At 40.1% G+C, this 22,975-nt stretch overlaps 1 protein-coding gene across 7 annotated transcripts in view; it reads left to right on the plus strand.

Moving 5' to 3' along the window:
• NLGN1 (neuroligin 1) overlaps positions 1-22,975 on the plus strand; it is a 385,816-nt gene that overhangs the window by 60,371 nt on the left and 302,470 nt on the right. For 4 of the 7 annotated variants that reach the window (XM_018079261.3, XM_018079263.3, XM_018079264.3 and 1 more), the window contains exon 2: positions 19,090-19,896. In XM_018079261.3, the coding sequence (XP_017934750.1) occupies positions 19,404-19,896 (493 nt within the window). In that variant the 5' untranslated portion in view covers positions 19,090-19,403. Of the gene's footprint in view, positions 1-19,089; positions 19,897-20,344; positions 20,405-22,975 lie in introns of all 7 variants that reach the window. The other 3 variants (XM_018079259.3, XM_018079260.3, XM_018079262.3) reach the window with 1 other exon arrangement.

The following is a 22,975-nucleotide window of genomic DNA, read 5'->3' on the forward strand; positions in this document are numbered from 1 at the left end:
AATGCCAGAGACGTTGTTCATTAAGTTCTGCAGATGCCAGATGTGGGGGGAAAAAAAAAGTAGTGTTCTGCAACCAAGACCTTCTAGAAGTTTGAAAATTAAAATTTGAAGTCATGTCTTTCTGGGTGTGGGATTCACTTCAGCCACAGATAGGTATTAGAAAGTATTTGTATAGATTTAACTTTCAGATGGTTCTAGCTGATCTAGTATAAAAAACAACTGCAATTTCAAAGTCTATGTAGACTGCACACTGTGACTTGACCATAGTGTATAGAGGATCATATATTCTCCTGGGTTATGACATCAATTAAATAATAGGCTTCTAGGATGCTGCAGTTTCTCTATTGCCATTTTTTCCTCTTATTTTACTTTTTCTCCTTGTCTGCCTACAGAGATGCCATCTAAGGCTTCCTGAGGTTGTTACTGTCAGAGCAGACAGAGGTATCTGCAGATATTTTGCACAGAGCAGAGAAGCTCTTTGTGTCTCCAGTTTTCCAGGGTGCCTTGCCATGCAGCTACTGTAGATCTGGTATTATCATGTGTCTGTGTACAGCCAGAGACACAAAGGCACATAACCTAACATGCAACCATTACACAGCTGGAATGAAGAATTTTATTGTTGCTACTCTGCTATTAAATCATTAGAACAACCAGATTTTACAGGAATAATATTTTTGGGTTATAAATAACAGCTCAGTTATACTACAGTGAGATTTTCAGAAGTCACAAGTGATTTGCTTTGCCTTCAGTTTTCTTTCTTAAAAGTAATTCTATTTTCAGAAGGAATAATGCCCCTCTCATCTCCTGTTAAAAATGATGTTTCTCTGGGTCCCTCAGTTAAGGAGCTCTTCAGGTGTCTCTGCTTTAGAAATTCTTAGGAATTTCTGTACTCTGTGCTTTGTCTGTATGTTCTTGCCTGTACATGTCAATTTTGTGTCGTTTGTCATTGTGCAGTGAATCAGATTTCCAGACATGACAAGCTTTAAGACTTGCTAAGATAAGCAAGCGAATGTGTTACTGTTTGTACAATGGCATTTTCATATTGATACTATCTCCTAGATTTCCCATCACTATTGAGGCTGATTAATGCCTGCAAAACACGGGAACGTGTCTTTTATAAAACGTTTTTCTGTCGGTTCATTGTTTCCTATTGCTTATTATAGCAGAATTTCATGAACACATTACATCGACTGCTCCACAAAACCAGTTTGTCCCACACAACTCTCTCGGGTGCCTGGCCTCTTTCAGAGGTCTATCAATGCCCTGTAGCAACACAGACCCTCTGCTGCACCTGCAAGTCACTGCACGGGTCGGTGCCAAACAGCTGGGGCTGGCAGAGGCAGCAGCGCTGAGCTGCCTCAGCTCTGCCTCTTGACCTCCCTCTCCTCCCCAGCCTGGGAATCCCTAGATGGCTTCTTCCTTCTCCTTGGTATGGGAAGGTTGCCTTTGCCTCGGTGATAGAAAAATCAAAATGGATTAGATAGAGTTAAAGATCAGAAAGATAAAATGGTTTGCTCAAGGTCTCCACACGGTCACTGATCAAGGCTCTGCCCTGACCCCAGCCGGGTACCCAATCCCCAGCTCACTCCAGCCTCTTTCAAATGCAGCTCACACAAACCAGGTTGGAAGTGATTTACTGCTTTTTAAGTGTGTTTTCAAATTGCATCTCTTTCAGTTGTCAGAAATTAACTGGGACTGTCTGAGTTTTAATTAATGTGTTGTGTTATTTGGTGCATCTGAAAAGAAAATTCAAGAAACATTTTTGGCTCTTTTGGCCAGTAGCCATGATGACAGCCAGGCTAATTATATCGGTCACCAAGTTATCAGAGCAATCGTAACTGGAGGGAAACAGATGCCAAGAGAAGCTGGTAGTAAAATCATGATGTGTTTCACAATCATCTTATTAGTGACTGATTTAAATAAGGACTTAAAATGTTCTGTCAGTACTGAGAGAGTGTCAAGGTTCCAGCAAGTCTTAATTCACAGAAGTTCAAGCTCTCCTTGCTTATGGAAACTGACTGGTGAAAAAGGAAATGGTATTCTTCAGTAAAAGCTTGTGGAAAACAATTTACTGTTTTCACTTGCAAATGCTAACAATCCAGGCTACATGTTCATTTTTCTGCTGAGGTTAGGTATTAGGAAACAAAACTCTCTGATGAGGTTCCTCTAACTTCCATTTCATCACATCAGAGATGAAGTTGGCCCATAGTTCTCTGTCATTTGCTTACTGGATCTAAAAGAATATAATCTGCATGTAATAGTGACTCAGAGCACCAGCTCCTGCAGGGAATGTCCCTGTGTGATTTCAAATTCGGTACGTCAGAAGTAGTATAGGGTATGTACTCCTCTCAACTCTAGGTTTAAATTAATTTAATTAAAAAAACCTAGAAATAGGTTGGCTCTTACACAGTGTGAACAGAATACCCTTTGTGTAAATGCTTTTCATAATTTGGAAACCAAACCCTGGCCCCATATTTCCTGTATTGGGTCACCACAGACCAAGGCACTGCTGGATTACGATTCCAAATAATAACTGAAATTTTGGGAAGGAACAAAGTCATAAAACTCTTCTGGACTAAATGTATTCCCAGCCACATAAACAAGGAAATGGATTTTATAATTAATTCAGAGTTCCCTGGCAAGCACAGTGTTGTAATGTGTTGTAATCTACTGATTAAGTTCCAGTAAGAACACTGGCAATGGCTTTTTTTATCAATATCAGTCTTTTAACAGCACCCAAAAGAACCTGAACCTCAGAATAACTATGGGCAGACTGTGCTCATCTGAGCATCCAGTGATCCTACTCTTGGGTGTGTCTGTAGGAACAGGGTTTGTGTTATCCTTGTTTGCTTCCTCTTCCCATATCCTCGAGCATTGTGTTTTGGAAACATGGTACTTTATAGAAAATTGCCTTTGAGAAGTTCAGGCTGAATGGGTGTTTGAAACTTTCCAGTAAAGCTTTTAATCCACTAGGATTCTACCTCACAGAATGCTTTGCCATCCATCAGGCCATTGGTCATGGCTGTTAATTAAATGAAAATGCAAAATAAATCTACAGTGCAGAGGTACAACATAGCCAATTAAATATTCCAGTACAAGGTGCTAATCATAAAAAGCAAATGTCACCCAGGACAACCTGTATGATGTAAGAATACAAATCCTACCAGATGACAAAATGTACGACTCCCATCACAGGTAGGGAGGAAGAAACCCAGTGACCCTGACCACTGAAGTGCAGCAGAGATGGTGGTGAGGCCATTTGGAATATGAGTACAAGCTTGGGAACTTCTGTGGGAGAGAGCGAAGGCAAGATAAAATTGGAACCCTAAGACTACATGCTCCTTATTTTCTCGACTCTTGACGTGTGAAAGTCTGACCATTCCTCAGCGAGTTCTTTACCATACAAGCATATTTTTTAAAATGTGGTTGTTTAAGAATAAAAGAACAATACTAAAGAAAGCAAGTAATAACCTTGTTTGAAGTGACTGAGAGACTGTCAGCCCTGTAGCTTTGTGAAGAGGTTTCATGGCCACACTCTGTCGAGGGATGACCTCTTTAAGTGGCTCTTCTTGGCAAGGTTAAACCAAATGAATGGCAATAACTCAGCAGTTACAGCTAACTACAGCAGCTCATAGACAGGCATTATAATTTCATTAAAGTTCTGGCAATCAGGGGCAATCTTAAGAATATAAATGCACTGAGAAGAGTAATCTTAAGTTCCATGAAATCAAAGAAAATATTTAACAAAGTTATTGCAAGAAACAATTTAATGAGCTATCATGAGACAAATAAATTAATGAATATTTAGAATCTTGTATATGTAAACAGATCCACCTTTTCTACCTATTAGAAAGGTTAATCTTTTTTTTCTTGAGAAACACAGCCTGATAAAATTTATACTTGAAAGAAAAACATGACTATCTTAAGTTACATATTGCAATCGCTCATGAAACTTGTGTCACATTCAAACCTTTCCTAACATTGGTGTTTCAGGTGCATTCTTTATTTGCTTCAATACACATTTTAGCTTTGATTGCTAGTTGGGAGCTTCTTTCTTCTTTTTAGCTTTTGATTGTATGTTTTGCTCTTTTAGAAGTTAGGTGCTTACATGAGGGCTGTATGAAGGGCTTCATGTTCTTAAAACAGAGAAAATGGAGCAGTGTTGAATTTTAGAATATTGCAGAATGCTGGCCTTTGAAATTTTCATGGATTTTCAGTCCTTAGAAGTTAATCTCTCTTTCCATTCTTTTAGTAAATGCAGATAACACAACCCTACTCAGCTAAACTAAATATTAAATACTGCCATCCTTTAAAGCAGTTTCGTGTTCCTTAGATCATAATTTCTTGACATGCAGCGTGTTAAAACATACTTAACAAAGCTCTAATCTATTATGAGCTCTTCTCCCCTTCTTTCAAATGAGTCCAAACACTTCTTACACATATGTATATAGATATATATCATAGAATGAAAAATGGTTTGGGTGGGAAGGGACCTTAAAGATCATCTAGTTCCAACACCATATGTGTATATATGTATATAGATATGTATCTATGTGTAAACAAATGTGTGTATAGGCCACTTAGGTCTTTAAGCAAGGACATACTGGATGTAGACTGAATCAATGTCAAACTGCACTGCTAATACAGTAGTGTCAGGCTTTAGGCAGTGTTATTACCATATTTATGTTCAGGCTCAGCTGTTACTATCACATCAGTAAAAAGAGATTAGTCCTGTACTTCATTTTCCCAACCCTATACCCCTTCCTAGACCTGCATAACTTTTTGGAGCTGAAGAAATCAGGGCAAATCTTGTTGCCCTCCACAAGCTGGTATTCCATTTTCTCCAGCAATATTTTGGATGAGAAGAGAGCTATTGTGATATTGAGGTTCCTGGAGGGAAGAAGCAAGGAGAAATGTTTGAAGCATGGAGGAGGGAAGCAGAGGGAAAGACAGCAGAAAAGTTCCAGAAAGGGATCCCAACCTTGGTGACAGATCAGAGCAAAAGTGATGCTATGAATTAATTTATGTTACATGTCACTGCTGTGAGAGGGAGTTAAAGAAAAAATTAAGGTGCTCAAACAACAACTTTGTGCCATTTCTGCACAAGTGTAGATGGGTTAGGACCATGTGGAGGCTTGGTAGTCAAAGGTGGGACTACAGCAAATTGGATGGAAATTATCAGCTCCCACCACCCAGAAGATGTATGGCAAAGGGATAAATGGGTAGATTTTTTCCCATAATTAGCTGGGGACAATGTGCTTAAATGATACTCAGAGCACTCCAATGAGATGTGCACATGATGGCTCAGGGAACTTGAGAAAGGTAAATACATCCTCCTTCAAGGAGCGAAAGGAAAACTTTACACGCCTGGATTCCAACGGCTCATTGAGTGACAATGAGGGTGCAGTTATTTTATATCACTGTTATTTCTTACTTTTCAGTGCAAAAACCAACCCAAAGACAAAGCTACTCCAGGGTTTTGTGCAGATAAAGAATGGCAGAATATCTCACCTGATATTGCCTCTTTGGTGATAGTTTTTACGCTGTTGGCTGATCTGTGGCTGGTGGCAACTGACTGATATTCATATGCACATTTTCTTTCTAGTTTTGAAACTTTTTTTTTTCACATAGTGTTCCCTTGAGTCTAACATAAGAACATGCCTAGGATTGCTCTGTCAGCAGAGTATGTTTTGCCTTTCCCTTCCATATCTGAGAGATGTTCACTTTTGGTGGTCAGGAAAGAGTTAAATTTCAGAGCACTGAAGGATGCTGGTCTTTGATAGTTGATCATGGACTATAACAATTATTGATATTTACCAGGCGAAGAATGTGCCCAGAACATGATTATTCCAGTAGATGGGAATGCCACAGGATAAAGTGCTGCTGTGTCCTGTCACTCCTGCCATGGACATTTAGATGTAGATCCTCAGTGGGACACAGAGACATAAATAGCCCAGTGTGGCTGGGACTGACCTTAGCTCTGCTGGGATGTGCTCTCAGGTGAGGGTGTAAAAGCTTATCAAATTATCAGGCACCTCCAGACCCTGCCTGGGGCTATATGCTTGGAAACATGAGTGGGTATGCTGTGCTTGCGTAGTGTCAATATTTTAAACCAAGGTGGATGTTAACAGAGCAAAATACAGATTTTAAACACAATGTGAAGGGAAGTCTCTCCTAAAATAACAGGAGATGTTAATGAGCTCTCTACAAGAGGCTTTAACTCAAAATGTTTTAGTGTGTGATTGTGGCTGTTCTTAAAACTGAATAGACCTTTCAACATTCAAAGGACTATTCTCCTTTCCTTTCTGATCTGGCCTTCCTTTCTCCCCACGCTCCCTTAGTTGTTAACTTTCATTCTCCACTGTGATCCTAGAAAGCATGAAGGCTGGGGTCATAGAATACTTTTTTCCTCAATTAAAAATAGAAAGTAAGCAGTGAAAAATAAGTAAAATATTCCAAGAAGCAACCAGGGGAAACAAAAGAAGTCCCTTATATCTTACGTGCAGACAGTGACAGTCTAAGCAAGATCATTGTTTCTTACTAGATTATACCTGTGTGACATATCGGAGTGTAAATTGTATCTATCTACATGAACTATATACACAAAAGTTATATAATTCAGGTATAATTTAGCAAGAGGCAGCAGCCCACCCGCAGGCAGGTGCGAGCAGCGTCTCCATCCCGCAGTTGGCATCGCTGTGTATCCCTGTGCACTCAGGGGTGCGTGTTCTCCGTGCTTCCGGCAGCCACCGGAGGGGCTCCCCCGCCCCGCTGTCGGGCCGAGCCGCCTGCGGAGGGTCCCCCCGGAGGCAGGGTCCGCCGGGCCGGTGGGGGGCCGGGTGGGGCGGTGCGGTGCGGGGCCGGGGCTGCCCGCGCTGTTCGCCGGCCGCCGCCGCTGGGGGTATCTTTGTACCATTTTTCATCCAGTCAGCAAATTTGGAGTGGAAACGTGTAATAGGGGAAAAAGCAAGGGATCTGGGCGGTTTGAGCGAGCCGTGCATCCAGGAGCCAAAAAAGATTAACACTCCCCCCCCCGCCACCCCGCACCCCCCTCCGCACCTCCCCGCGCCCCTCGGGGCACTGTCGCTGCTCCGCGATCACCCGCCGGACACCGAGCGAAAAGGGATTCGTCTGGAGGGCAATTTCGGATCGGGGGAGATCTATTGGATTAGTGGGATTATCTGCCTGCAGACGGAGAGAAGTAGCGTTTGATCATTTCCATTGCCTGCCTGATGGTCGGATTTACATGGAGGTGGCTCGGCACGGATGAGGCTGGATTCCGGATGGGGATTTCCAGCCCCCCCTCCCCGCGCCCCGATCCCAGGAAAGGGGAGAAAAATATATAAAAATCGGTATAATTTGGAAGTGTCCGGGGCACTACTGGGAGCCCTCCCTCTCCCAGCGGCTGGGAGAGCCGGAGGAGGCGAATCAGCGGATTACAGGCTTCAGCTGCGATTGCGGAAAGCGGCCGTGAACTGGTAAATACTTTGATGCATCCTGGCGTTGCGGGTGCTCGAGGCCGCCACGGGATGGAGAAGGAGGGAGGGGGCGGGCCCGGGCGGGATGCAGAAGGGCGGCCGCGGATGGAGGCGGAGAGGAGTAGGGACGGGCCGGGATGGAGGGGGGGGGGGGGCCGGGCCGGGCTCGGGAGGCCCCGGGCAGGGGGCAGGCGCCTGCGGCGGCTGAGCCGGTGGGCGCTTTGCAGGGGCCGGCTTTCCGCAGCCGTGTGTACTCACTTGTCCGTGTCGTGTGCGTGTCGCGGGCAGGGCGATGCGGGTGCGGGGCTGCGCGGGGGCTTGCGCGGCTTGCGGCGGCGGCGATCCCCGAGGCGGTGCCTCCTCGGCGGGGGATGCGCGGGCGCAGGAGCCGCTGCGCGGGAGGCGGGCGCGGAGGGTGTTTGCGGGTGAGATCGCACACATGCACACACACACGGCACACACCTCGCGTCCCGCCGCCGCCGCCCGAAGCGGAACTTTCCTCCCCGCCGCCCCGGGGCCGCGCCCCGCCGCGGGCAAGCGCGGAGCTTCCTCGGCGCCCGCAGCCCCCGGTCATGCCTCCCGCAGCTGCGGCCTGGCGGGGGATTTCGTTGTATTTATTTATTTATTTATTTATTTGTTATTTCTCCAGACATTTTCATCTTTCTCGGCTTGGGTGCGTTTGAGGGCTGGTTCCTCTGCTCTCCCCCCTTCCCTGCGCACCCCCCCCATCCTCCCTTCCTGACGATCGCACTAGAGCATCATCTTTACTTGCTAAAGGAAAATCAATTTTCAACAGGTTTAATTAAAATTAATCAGTCAAATTACTTAATATTAATTGACTTATAATTAAAGCCAGAAAGTTACCTTGGAATCGGGGGAAAGGATGTTATCTGGAATCATTTTAAGGATGCATATGGTTTCAGAGCAATTACATTCAAATAATTGTTTAAATAAAACAAACCAGAGCTTGATTAAAGTGTTGTGTTCTTGCTGCTGCAGGTGACACAATCTGGACTGGCTATTTCCTTTTGTAAATTTACTGACCTTTTGAAGGAAGATCATTTTAGTTTGACACTGGGTTTGCTTTCTGGAAAGCCAGTTTGTTTTAGCTCTAACAACTATGGCATAAAAAAATCCACTAGTATAAAATGGAAATATGTCTTATAGAAGCTATAAATATCAAAGTGAATGTTTTTAGCACCTTTAGATCTTCTGTGAATTTGAAATGAAGCAGATTTTTTTTTTTCTCCAGCATAAGTGTAAGAAATTGTCTTAGGGAATATTTTTTTCCCAACATTGCCATCCACAGTGGTAATATTTGCATTTATCCAGTGCCTTAGTGGGACCAGACCATACTGGTAAATTCGCAGAGTTAAATCACATCTGAAACCATATATTTGTGGCGATGCTCACAATAACCTTTTCATGCTCCCTTAAGACCAAGGTTGGGGGTTTTTTGGGTTTTTTTTTTTGTTGGTTTTTTTTTTTTTTTTACAGTAGCAGCATTTTTGGTGCATCTACAGACTATTGTTATGGGTGAAAGAGCAACACTGTGAGCTTTGGGACATTTTCTCCTACTTTTTTTCTGTACTGGCTTAGTTGAAGCAAAGGATACTTATGAAATTGCACGTACTTTATTGCAAGCACCTCACAAGTGAGACCCATGTATGGTATAAATGAGCATTTAAAAATAGAGCCCGTTATACAGGGTCCTGGTTTTCAAAGATACTGATTCCCATTGACTGCACTGAGACTTGCGTGGGCTCAACAGCTGTAACACGCAGCCCACTTTTGCATCTTTGAAATGAGATTTGCAGATTGGGAGCCAAAAGCTAAGTAGCCATGTTTAGAAATACTGGTTGGGTAGGTTTATTTCTTTTTTCTTTTTTTCCCTCTCTCTGTATTTCTGGTGCAGGATGCAGGGTTAAAGAAGACTGCTTCTTAGTTACTTTTGATAAATGACACCGTTTTTCTTAGACTACAGCTGCAGATTGCAGTGATGTTGCAAAAGCAGTTTTGCAGTAAATGATTAGGAGATCCTTAGACACATACAAAGAGACCCCATTTGTTCTGTACGTTTCATGTGAATCATATGCAGGCTGTGGGAAGAAAAATGAGGCTGAGGATAATCATACTAAGTGTGCTGGGAAGCAGGATTTGGCTGAACACCTCTGTTTTGTGATTAACTGAAGTAGCAATGAAAGCCATGAGAGAGTGTTCAGGCTGTTTAAGGCAGTAAGTTGTGTAGAAGCGAGGAGAGCTGTCGTCCTGACACTGCTCTGGTTATCTTACCCCTTCTCCTACAGTAGGGTAAGGAGATAATATCCTAGCTATTGATACTTAAACATCCTTAACAAAGTGGGTTTGCTCTGGATTATTTGGCTGGAGGTGGAGCAGTCTGCTGAGGAGGGTTATTTAAAGACTGGGACAGGGCTGTAGGCAGATAAATTGATTTGCAAGTGAATGGAGGATTTGAACATGGTAATGGTGGTGGTTTTATTTTTTATCAGCTTGCATATTTAATATCCACTGGCATTCACACAAGCGTAAACCACTCTAATTGTTCAAATGGAGTCTGGGGAAAAGAGAAGAAAGCAGAGGCTTAGATGTGGTCTCTGTTCGTAATGGATTGGCTTGCCTTTCTTTATTAAAAGCAAATATACATTCCTTTCTAATAGAGATGTAGAGCTGTATTACAGATCTTTGGCTAGCTCTGAATTATTTGTGTGATGTCATATTTATTATAGTTTTTTAATCATATGAAAAGAAACTATTTAAAAATTAAATAGTGAAAAAAAGAAGGGCAAAAAGAAACAGACATTCTTTGAAAGCAAATAATGAAAGGATAGCATTTTGCCAGAGATTCAGTAGAAACCTTTGTGGATTTCTTTTAATAAAGGATGGGAAGTTATCAGTCTGATCCAGTAAATAATATAATTTCTGATTAGTCCCAGACATCCATCCGTGGTAAGTATAAAAAGGTAATGGTAAAAAGTAGATCCAGACTGACAAATAAAGGCTGTTCTAAAAAAATATTTGCATTACTGTAGCCCTGATTATGAGCTCTGCATTAGGAAGACGTGTAAGCCCTCAGAGGGGGATGCCTACGCTGCTGCCCAGTTGTTGCACAAGAGTTTGTTTGGGGCTGAGGAACAGAAGGAGGGAGGGAATTAGGGGATGCAAAAAAAAAAAAAGAAGCTGGGAAAACTTCATCACTTATTGCATATTGAGGGTACATCCTGTAGTTTTAATGGAAATGATGACATTACACTCCCCTGAATGACTATTGAATTATCACAGTTACAAGGAGAAATCTTGTTGGCTTCTTGGTGACTCAGCTCCAGGTTTCCATCTGCCTCTGAACACCACACCCTACATGGTTTCCAACAGACTGTTTTCATAACTGTTTGTGGCTAGTTGGCTACTTAGTACCATGTTCAGGTTTGCCTGTGCACCCACTCTATCATGCCACTTTTCACTAGAAAACAAAAGGTGGTGTGAAGGACCACCAACTGTGTGAAACCAAGGGGCACAATGTCTCTGCCGTAAATATCCTCACGGTTATCAGGCCATGTAAAGGTCCAGGCTGCAAATAAAAGATGAGGCCATTAAAAGAAAAGCAATTGGAGTTCTCTTTACCCCATTTGTCGAATTCTTCTGTTTTGTCCTCATAATATTTTCTGCACAATCAGTTTTAGTGCTGCCTTTGGGTAGCCTCTTACCTTCTGTTGATGCTTGGTTAGGTCTTTTGCACCATATTAAGGGAGAATATAATGCTTGGAAATTAGTAACATGTGACTGTAAAATCATAAAAACAGTCAAGGACACTTTACAAATATTGTACTTCAAGTGACTCATATTCCTTCAACCAAGCAAAGAACTTAAATGACGATTTAAATTTATGTTTTCTTAATCTCCTTAATCACATCCTGCCTAGAGATGCCATTAGCCCACTTGTTGAACTGGTTCTGAGAATTTAATGAGGGGAATACATTTATGTTGTATTTTATAACTTTATTTAATTCCATCTTGTCAGAAGCTTTTAAGTTCAATATTTGAACTTAAAATCATTCTTTAACTTGTGCCTTCCCAACCCCATCCCCCAGTTTCCAAAAAAGTGCTTGAAAGCAGTAAAGTGTTGTGTAGGCACATAGTGTTAGAAATATTCATGAGGAGAAAATGACAATTTAGTTAGGAGAAACCTTACAGATAGACTGAATATTTTGACATCCTCAAACCTTTGTAAAATCCATTGTGGGATGGAGCTTTTGTTTCTTCAACTGGTTTCCCAACGATGGGTTATTTTTGTGGAGAAGTGGGGCCCTGATATAGTCACCATGAGACCCCATTGCTGAGTTAGGAAACCCTCTGGTCACTGGAGTTGTGATCAGTGTGACCAGAACATGACCACAGGGAGATCCGAGACTGGTTGCTATAACAAATAAGTCTCTTTCTCACAGAGAGTGGTAGAAAATGAAAAGAGGACAAGGAGCTGAATAATAGGAGCTACACACGAAGTCAGATGGAAAGAGTAAATCTTTGTAGACATTTAATGGTGTTATATTCTAAGCTTTTGGGAAATTTTATTTGAAATTTTTTTACAACAGTAAATATAGTCTGTGCTATATCCTATTTCTATTTCACGTGAGAGAAAAATTCCCCATCTATGGCACAACACTTTACTGCTACCATTACTGCAGACTTTATAGATCAGAGATGTGTCAGCATGTTAGCTTTAGCTGTAATGCTTTTTTTGTGTGAAACCTTATGGGCCTTGCAGCCACTTTCTCATAGTGACACTCATAAAACGTTCAAGTTCTCATATTTATTATTTAATTTGCTTCCTATATAAAGCAACAGAGCTCTTTGGTACATGAATATGAAGCCAAAAATGACAGGCAGGCATGAATGGGACTAATGAGTTTTAATAATGCACATATTAGAAACTGCTAAAGGAAGTTTAATTAAGAAAAACAAGTTAAGCATGAAATTCATTTTGGAACAAATGCAAGTAAAGTCACAGATGTACAGAATGCTAGATCACAGGAAACAGCCTCTTCAAGCTGATAGATCCCTATAATGCCAATATTGCACTCAAATTGTAGTGTGCACTCTGCAGTTCTGGAAAGCGTGGTAATACCATTCAAGAGCACTTTCACAGTTGAGTTAGAGATGTTGGGTTTGTGATTAATAAATTATATTTACACCTCTGTGAATTTTATGATGAGTTGGAATTTGATCTCAATTAGCCTGATGAAATTGAGACCATCTTGACCATCTGAACCAGAACAAAAAGCATATTTTTCTGCCACAAGAAAATTTTTTGGTCTTTGTCTTAAAAAAAAAAAAAGAAGAAAAAAAAAGAAAATCATCTTATTGAAGAGCCAGTTATTGATCTAACTCTACAACAAGGGTTTTGTGTGCTTGGAACTGTCATTGTATTGGATCCAGATAGAAAAACAATTCATGGACAAATCTGAGTTTGTTCAAGCATCTTTGTTTGCAGAGTTCTCTCTCAAGAAGTGGTAATAACTATATTCTAGCTTGTTTTATCTTGAATTCCTAACACCCCTCAAATAGGAAAAAACAAAATTGATATCTCTCTTATGAATCTGATATGAAAGCTTGCCTTAGGTGATAAACTAGCATTAAAGGTAATATTGTTCATATTATAGTTGCATTCAAGGTGGTGAAGAAAATACAATTTAGTTTTCTCACATGATGAACCCCAGTGAACCAAGGGTTAGCCACAATTATATATCAGATGAAGAAGCAATTCTATGGCATTAATTTTTCACCTGCAAGAGACAACGAAAGAACACTTGGTTTCAGAAGCCTCTGTGTGGGTTCTGGACACACTGTTACAGTAATCAGATGGGAAGCATGTGCATATTGTATGGAGTATTAATCAAAGCAAATAAAATTGACTTGACTTAAAGATATACATTATATAGATTTCAATACTGAAGTTCTCAAATAAGGAATATCTGGGTTATTTTTTTTCTGCAGAATGACCTCTGATTAACATGAGTTCAGTTGAATTTCTACAGTAGGTCAAAATATCTCCATGTCCTGAAGCACAGTGCTGCCATCAACAGAATAGCCATTTGATCATTTAGCTGAACAGTTACAGTACTCAAAAGTGAGTATAATGTGTGGTCCATTTAAGAGTTAACTGTAAGCTGCTAAAAGGAATAAAGGTTCACTTCAGTGCCCATTATATTCCAAGCCAGTGCATCTGTCATTTTTAATTTAAATCTGTATTACTTAGCTGTCTAAAACTTTACACATAAGTGACAGAGTTACCCATTCTTTCTGTTATGGGTAAAATCACCATTTCGTTACCTACTTACTGTGCAAAATGTCAGACAGCTATAGTCCACATTAAAAAATTGTAGTCAACTTCTGGTAATATAAACAATTACTTCAGCTAAGAAGTAAAACTACTTTAAGAAAATGATTTATTGATATGAGTAAATGGAAGATAATAAGACTTAAGTGACCCTCTTCTTCTCACAGGCTTAATTTGCCTAATTCAAAACCAGTTTAATAGAAGGTTATGATCAGAACTTTTTCTATTTTGGCAAACTAAGTTACAGAAATTATTTAAAGGGATCTTTTGATCATGGAAATACTAGTTAATAAGGAGTTTGCGTTAGTGAATATTCCCATTAATGGGGAAGAACAAAAATATAGTGCAGCTGAAAAATGCATCACAATTTAAAGGAGCCTAATGACATCTACTCAGTTTAATTCAACTTTTCACTGTTTTTGCTACACTGCATTGAATACTGTATTTAAGTACTCTATTTTTCACTAACTGGATATGGGGCTTTGTCTACAAAACATCATATTAAATAGAGGTGAATGTGAAAATGGCACTTGAGGAATCATTTTCTCTGATCTGGGAGTGATGTATTTACACAGCTTGTAGCATCTGGAAATCCTTACCAGTGGGTTGTTTGCTGACCTTGTAACATAACACTTGTAATCTCATACTAATGTGGGGTGGGACTGCGGGCCTAACAGGATGATATCTTATTCATACCTTTGTTGGTGATCTTGGCAAAGGTTCTGCGTCTCAACAGGGTTGGATTTGTAACAGCTTTCAGGAGCTTCCACACCTGTAGCTGCTCTGAGATGGAGAGGGTGGTGGCATGTGGGAATTAACCAAATCCCACCAGAGCTGTGCCCTTCTTACGTGTATTACGTACTCAGGGTTGCAGTCTCCTCTGTTATCATTTCACACACCTGTTTTTTTAAATGAACGTAGTTAATTTCTTGAACTAAAAACATGCAAATCCCATCCCTTCACCAAGTATTTATGGAAATAGCCAAGAGCAGCGTCTGTTTTAAAATCTTTTACAGAATGGTTTGGGTTGGAAGGGACCTCTAAAAGTCATCTAGTTTTGACCCCCTCCATGGTGAGGGACACCTTCCCCTAGACCAGGTTGCTCAAAGCCCCATCCAACCTGGTCTTTTTTACTACTACACTGAGAGAAAATACTCCGTATTTGGCACAGAACTTCCCTTTGCTAACTTGAAACACAAAAGAAGAGATGGGAAATTCTGTGATGCATCTCTGGAGGATTTGTCTGATCATGTTTACAACTGGTGTGTCACACTGACGTAGTGTTCACCCTGGGTCAGAGTCTTCCCTCTAATGGCTTCTGTTCACTGGACATGTTCCTGTTTGGTACCGTAGCGTATTTTAGAACATGGATTACTTCTTAGAGACATGAAACATCTCTGGGCTCTTAGTTCTAAGTAGAGACTGTTGTAAGCAAAAATGGATGCAAATAGAGCTCATTCTGCAAAATACCATTTGTGTTTTTTGAAAGGAAGGAGCACTGTGTAGTGTTCCAAACTCTTACAATCACTTTGTATGAACGTTTTTGCAATTGGGATTTGCTGGCAAAATTGAGGTGGAAAGGTATTTTTAGGCATGAATATCAAATCACAGAGTACATCTTCAGCTAAAAAGAAAACAGCCCTTTTTTGTTTTTAGTGTGTTTGTTTGTTTTGTGTGGTTTTTTTTTTTTTTATCATAACAATGACAGCCTTTACATGTGCTGAGGCTGGCACGTGGCCAACCGAAGGTTTTATTAATCCATTGGAGCTATTGACAGGTAGTACAGATCAAACCATCCCTTAAGATCTGAAGGTCTGTGCATGAGCAACAATGAGGAATTTAGCTGCTGCAGTTTGCAGCAGATATGACCTGTTGTGGGATGCCCTGTGTCATTGGAAATGCAAAGATGCATTGAAGCTATCTTGGATTGTTCGCTCCTCAGCATACTAAATGCCTCTCCAAAGTATTTCAGAATCTGAGCTACAAAGTAATTTGAATTCAGAAAGGGAGATAATAAAATAATAGATGATAGAAAAAAACTCTATATAGTATAGACTGTTCGAAAGACCATGAGAGACTTTATCAAATACCTTTTACAGTAGAATTCATTTGTGTTACCAGAGGGAGCAATTGTGATCCTCAAATCTAGACAGTAGTAAAATCTGAAAATGTTTTGCCTCCTCCTCCTCAGATCCACAGTATTTTGATGCTCAATCTTGTCCCAGACTGATCATCGTTACTCTTTAGTTTATTCTCCTGCCTGTCTCACTGATCATTCCTGCTGCTGTTTATTACTTCTCTTTTTTCCCACTGATTTCAGTTCAGCCAAGTCCAGATAGCAAGGGAAAGTCCTACATACATCACCTTCTGAAGGACTGAGGAGAATTTTGTCCAGCACTGATTCTTAATGAGTAAGACCTGCTTCTGGCCAGCTTCCCTGTTCACCCTTGCACTTAGTGCTCACAATGAAATTTTGGCATGAAATTCTCAAAAGATTTGATTAATCTCAGTCTTTTTATTTGCGTTAAGTTTGTGTTTTTAATGTGATGGCTTCAGGGCAGTCAGTGACAGGCTTGAATATCTGACCTCTCAGTCTCAAAAATAAACTGTTACTTAGCCATTTAAAAAGAAAGGCTTAAAAAGAGCAAATCCAGAATTCAAGTTACAAATACAATGAAAATCTGTTGATTCAAATTCTGCAGGTGCTTTACAATTTACTGCTCTGTGTAGCCCATCCATCTATTTACTGAGGCTAACTACTAGCCAGTAGTTAATTAATTAGGAATAGCCAAACACAGCATTGAATTATATTCTTACCTTTTAGCATCCTGTTTGTGTCTTAGAGTAAAACCTTGTCCATGGGAGGCAAAACAGAACTGTAGATCACAGCTGAGCTGTTCAGCTACAACAGCAAACCAGTGGATGGACAAACTCAGAACTGTAGCCCAGCTCTAGAATTTGCTTTGAATTTACATTGAATTTTCCATTTTAGGTATCAAAAGTGCATTAAAAAGTTGTCTTAGATCTGAAAACAGGTGCTAGATGAATTATTAGTAGCATCTTGGTAATTTTCAACATTGAACCAACTTAGCAGCTTGAAGTGAAGAAAGATGTTTTTCCTTGGTGCACCTATGTTGGAATTGTTGTCCTCAGACCTTCCCCAGACCATGTGAATTAGCAGGAGAGCTACTGAGATTAAGCTCCTGCTATTTAAAAGTTTGAGTTTGAGAAAGAAGAGAGAGTACATTTTTCCATTTCTGTGAAAACAACCCCCAGTGATGTCAAGACCCAGTGGAAAAGGTTTAAATCTTTTTTTGAATGCCACTAATGAATAAACTTCCATCTTCCCATGTACATCAACTCAGAAAAGTTATACTTGGTTCCTTCTGCTCTGACACCTGTCTGCATACCCTGCCTTTACTAATGCTCCAGTAATATCCTACTACTTCCAAAATCTGAAATGCAACAAAGCAACAATCCTCCATGAGGCAAATGTCTGCCATTCTGTGTAACTGTATTAAAGTAAATGCAAACACATACGTCAAGTGTAGGGAATTATTTTCTGCAGCTAAATTGGTCTGTTTCCAGAAAATGCTGAGATTTTGTGGCTGGAGAATGAAGGCTATAAGCCTGTTTGTTAATGCAGTTTCACACTGAAAGTGTTAGAATTAGCAGAGAAAGAAAGAGAGAGAGAAAATTGTGGAAAAGCTTCATCTATCTCCTTATTGCCTCCTGAGATAGATTGTTCAGAGCTAAAGGAACACTAGACATGAACCAAATCTCCTGCTGTCCTATATAGCTTTTACAATCTCCTTTTTAATAACCCAAACTGCAGGGTAGTCTGACTATTAGACAAGCCGTTCTTTTGAATTCTCTCTACAATGTGTATAGACATGATAAAAAAACAATTCTCATTAAAGCTGCCAATGCTGTTTCAAAGGCAGGTGGTTTAAAATGTTTCCTATACAAAGCAAAACACATTTCTTGTGCATTACACACTGCTTAATAGGGAGTGTAAGATTACACTGCTATGTTGTGTATAACGCTGCATCTTAAATAATAGGATATTGTAAGTCGTGTTGGAAATATGTTTCACATGAATATGGAAGACATAATGATACATACTGAGCAATTTTCAGAAGTGCTGGAACACAGCCTTGTGTGACAACCTCCAAGGTAAAGTAGTTGAAAATAGCATCTGGAATTTCAGATTATACACTCTCTGATCCTAACTGATTATTTTTCTGAGATATTGTTCGGTCAGCATGTGGATATATGAAAAATAAGATTTCTACTGTCCTATGGGAATGCTTATTGTTTATGTTATAAATCAAGGATGGTAGGAATTGAGTGCTTTCAACATGCATTTTCATTTTTCACTGAAGTCAGTCTTTTATAAGGAATGAAGGATTGATCTGATGTAGAACTTGTGATATACAGCTCCATCCCTAAAGTGCCTGTTCACATCTTTTTCCAAATCAGTTCTGAAAAAGAAAACCAACAACAAACCAACCCAGAGAGGTCCAGTTATACTTCTGTGCAAATTCAGAATTTGCAATTGACTTCAGTGGGAGCAGATTTTGGTTCTGCATTGATGTGAACATTTCACTCTGTAGTGTTTTTCATCAGCTATCAGAAACTTGTGGAGTAAGAAAACCATGTAAAGAATGTATTTCAGGTTATTATGAATAAACACAGTAATTCATGTTATCCTTGGAGATGTATTCCAGTTTACTCAATGTTTAAATCAGAAACTGTACTTTGAAATGAAAAAAAATTGTATGCATTATAAACTGTTTTTAATGAAATAAAAAGCATTTGAGTCTTCAGTATGCCTGTCTATCTTAATTTCCCCACATTCTGCTTTAAGAAATAATTACTTCTGTTTTAGAAAATCTACTTATGAAAACAAGGTGAAAATTGATTATGAACTGATTAAATTAAATAAAATATTAACATAAGCACTTATGTAACGTAGCCTGGTAGCAAATTGCTTATTCTTGAAAAGGTGAATTTTAAAAATGTGTTTTCTACGAGTCCTGTTTCTTCTGAGAAGTCTCTATAAATTCAACAGGTGACATTATAGATAATCCAGTAATCAGCGTTTCACCCGCCATTTCATGGACCCATAAACTACTGCAGTTTTACTGACATGACTCTAGCAAGTATTAATGTATGTAAATAATGTGTGAAACATCTAGTTATCACTCTGTTCATATTAGCTCTTTCATACTAATGATTTATTTTCATTTTCTCCAGGATATAGACCTGCGGCTAACTGGATTTGATTTATAAGAGGGGATTCTGCAGTAAATGGCTGCTCTCTTCATATTGCTGCTATGGAAAACAGAATTGTCAATAGGATGTAGTCTGATAAATAGTGCTGAGTGAAGATGCAGCTTCAATAAGTGTGAAATCAATGGAAGATACTTACCGCATGAAAAGCCTTTTGAGATTTTTCTGACAGGCACCTATTTAGGAAACTCGATCTGTTTCCTTTGGTCTCCCTGTTTTTACACCAGTGGATACAAATCAGATTGTTTCACTGTAGTATACACAACTAATGTGGGACCATGGCCTTTCCAAGATCCATGTGGCTGAACTGTGTATGGAGAGTGATGGTGGTCCGCCTGCTACACATGGGATTGAACGCCACTTTTGCTTTTTGTATACTTGGATTTTTGCTCCACGCTGCAGCTGTCTCCTCCCAAAAATTGGATGATACCAACCCAGTGGTGACCACCAACTTTGGCAAGATAAGAGGGATTAAGAAGGAACTTAATAATGAAATTTTGGGGCCCGTTATTCAGTTTCTTGGGGTTCCGTATGCTGCCCCTCCAACAGGGGAGCGCCGCTTTCAACCTCCTGAGCCTCCATCTCCCTGGGCAGATATCAAAAATACCACCCAGTTTGCTCCAGTGTGTCCCCAGAACATTATAGAAGGCAGGTTGCCTGAAGTCATGCTTCCCGTGTGGTTTACTAATAACTTGGATGTAGTTTCCACCTATGTACAAGATCAGAACGAAGACTGCCTCTATTTAAATATCTATGTCCCAACCGAGGATGGTGAGTTAATAGCAGGCGAAACAGGGAGATCTTTTTATTTTCCTGTTCTACGTTCTAACAATATTAATTCACGTGTACTGGTAGCATGCATGGCTTTCTCTGTTTGCATGCCAGCTTCTTACATGTATGCATGCTGCTTTTCTCTGTGTGCATTTGTCCTTGTTTCTGATTTTTATTTTTATTTTTTTCTTTCCGTCTACGCTCATTTTTTTTTCTCCCACAGCACGTGTATTTTTAGGTCAAAGTTGGTACCTAATTCTCATTGCCACCCACTGACTTCTGGGAAGATGCATCAACATCTTTTCCATTGCATGTGCAGGCACAACAAGTTGAGAATCTTCCGCACCTAATAAAGCAGGTCATATTTAAGTTAGATAGTGGTGTTGCATGCTCCTACTGTCTGTGATGGAGCTCCATGTTATTTTCTAGTCTTCTATTCATTTTTCAGTCAAAAGAATATCCAAGGAATGTGCCAGAAAACCCGGCAAGAAAATATGTAGAAAAGGAGGTATGTATAAAGTGGACAAAAAAAATAAATGGGGGAGAGATCGAAACCTTGCAAAGGAAGAACGAATAATACAGCTGAAAGAGGCTGATTGCTGGTGCTGTGGACTGTTAGGGACTGTCTTGTCATAATGGAGCCAGAAAGGTGTTTAAAGAGAGGACCATGTACAGCAGATGAGAAGATAACATTTGTAAAGCCAGTTGCACCTGATCATCTCTCTCTCACAGTGATCATGTTGGCAGCTTCTCTCTTGGCCTTGTGGTTCCGAGGAGTGTCTGTCCCTGGTACGAGGACACAGAATGTTGTATGTGCATGCACAGGAGGTATCTCCGTGCCTGGTGATGGGTACCGCTGCCACTGCAGGTGCTGGCACAGCTCCACAGCTCTCTCTTCCAGTAGTGTGGCATAAAAGCTATGAAATATAGCAATGCAGGGCTGAAAATCTGCATTGACTTTCCACAGGATACACCCTGTTTTCTTGGAACAGTGTTAACTATCCTGAAATGTAGATGTGAAACACTTCTTTTCGTTTACGCGCTCCTAAAAGTGAGCGTTGATTTCCTTTATTCTATGATTACAGCTCTCTTTGTCAAGCCCAAAAACTCTTCATAGGGGTGTAGTGAACTGCTAAAATATTGTGACATGGTACTTTGGAAACTAGGCTGCTTTTAGAAGCTTTGGAAACTTGGCTTCTACCCTTTTCGTGTTAAAGAGTATGGAAGAATTTGCAGATTTCTTTGTGAATATTTGCAAATTCCCACGGCAGTTGACACGTGGTAGAGAAGGTATATTTTCGTACTGATTTGAAGTAGGCATTTGGTGCTAGTTTAAAGTACTAATTTAGTACTACTTTACACGGTTGTTTTGCATCAAATTATTTTCTTGTTTTATTTAAAATCGTGTGTTATGTTAGAGGTGGACTACATGTGAATTACAATGCTTTTGGGGGGAAACAAAGGGTACTGTGGACATACATAGTTGCCTATTACCTGTAATCTGTGTTATTTATAACAGTTATATGTCCCTGTCATTTCAAAACAAACACATTTTAGGGAAGTGTCATAGCAGAAATGTTTAGAGTTGGGCAAAATTCAATTCTGTAAACCCTGTATTAGCTTTTAAAGACTGCATCTAGGCGTCTAAATGAAGGTGGCCTCGTTTCCAAGGCATTTGCTCTTACAGCTCCTACTGACTGTTAGGTGCAGCTGGTTGTTAATTATTAATTGTTAATTGTAGTGGCTCGATGTATGCTTTTTTAGATGTCTAAATCCACTTTCAGAGACTTAGAGCAATTTTGTGTTTAAAGTGTCGGGCTTTGAGGCATCTTCTGTTTTTCTGTTGGGGAATTTTTGCTCAGCGCTGTGAAAGTACAATTGTTTAAGCTGGATTCCCAAAGCTGGAAATAAAGATAATCAGTGTACTGTGAGCAACGTCACTTCTTCACACATCATTCAAGTTAGAATAACTGCTGTCATTTATATGCATTCAATTAATGTGCAGTGCTGCAGCAGTTATTATGCAGTTCATCAAGCGTGTGTAATTAGCTGAGCAACTTTCACTTCCTATCACCCAGACGCTGATTCACAAAGTCATAAATAAAGATGCAGATCCCCATCATTGTTCTCAGGAAGCATCTTTCGTATGAGAGGATATTAAAAAAAATAATCAGAAAAATAGCAAAAATAAAGAGAGGGAGAGCCCAGTAGCTGAGAAAGTCGTGTTTATTGCCCTGTGAGCCTGGAGGAAGGAGAATAGAGAGAGAGTTATTTGAAATTCAGTAGGTACCTTTCCAGCTGAATTCATTGCACACACAGCACAGTAAAAACAGCAGAAGCCTACCTTTTGCTGTTGGTAAGTGCAGAGAACTCCTGAATGCCTTCAGCCTGGGCAGATGAGATATCTGTAGTGATCTCTGCTCTCTGAGCAACTCACGCTCTGCTCACCCATATATAACCTGGGATTGTCCTTGGCTTGAATTGTCCCCACACCTGCTGGTAAAAGGAGTCATGTTGCAGAACAAAGTTGCAGTAGAGTCACAGCATTTGAGCAGCAACTGCAGCTTGGAAATGACATTGCTTTTGTGTGGAAAAGAAGAAAGGCCCAATATTCTCTCTTTTTCTGGATTTTTAGGTTGAAGTAATTTCATTCCATTTAGTGATGAAAACTACCGGAAATAGAAAATCCAAAAATCAGAGGCAGACATTTACACCATCTTTTTAATTCATAAAGGATATATAAGATCAAAGTGACTGAGCTGACAGCCACATGCTATCATAATATAGGGTTTGATTCTTATTACATGAAATAGATTGAATTAGATAAGTAAATTAGTATTAATACTTGATTGTCATCTGAGGGACATGAGAAAATTCAAAATTTTGAAGAACAGGGAGCAATCGGATGAAGATAGATGTAGAAATAAAAGGAATTCTATCCATGAATCATGCTAGAGATGGTAGTGAGCATTATATCCATGACCTTCTGTAAGGATTTGGATGTGCCCCCAGCAGAGACTACAGAACAATACACTGGAGCTGGATGAAAAGGAATGAGACAATTAAGCATGAGGTTTTT

Source organism: Manacus vitellinus, unplaced genomic scaffold, assembly GCF_001715985.3.
Source record: "Manacus vitellinus isolate BGI_N305 unplaced genomic scaffold, ASM171598v3 scaffold_45_pilon, whole genome shotgun sequence".
Lineage (NCBI taxonomy): Eukaryota > Metazoa > Chordata > Aves > Passeriformes > Pipridae > Manacus > Manacus vitellinus.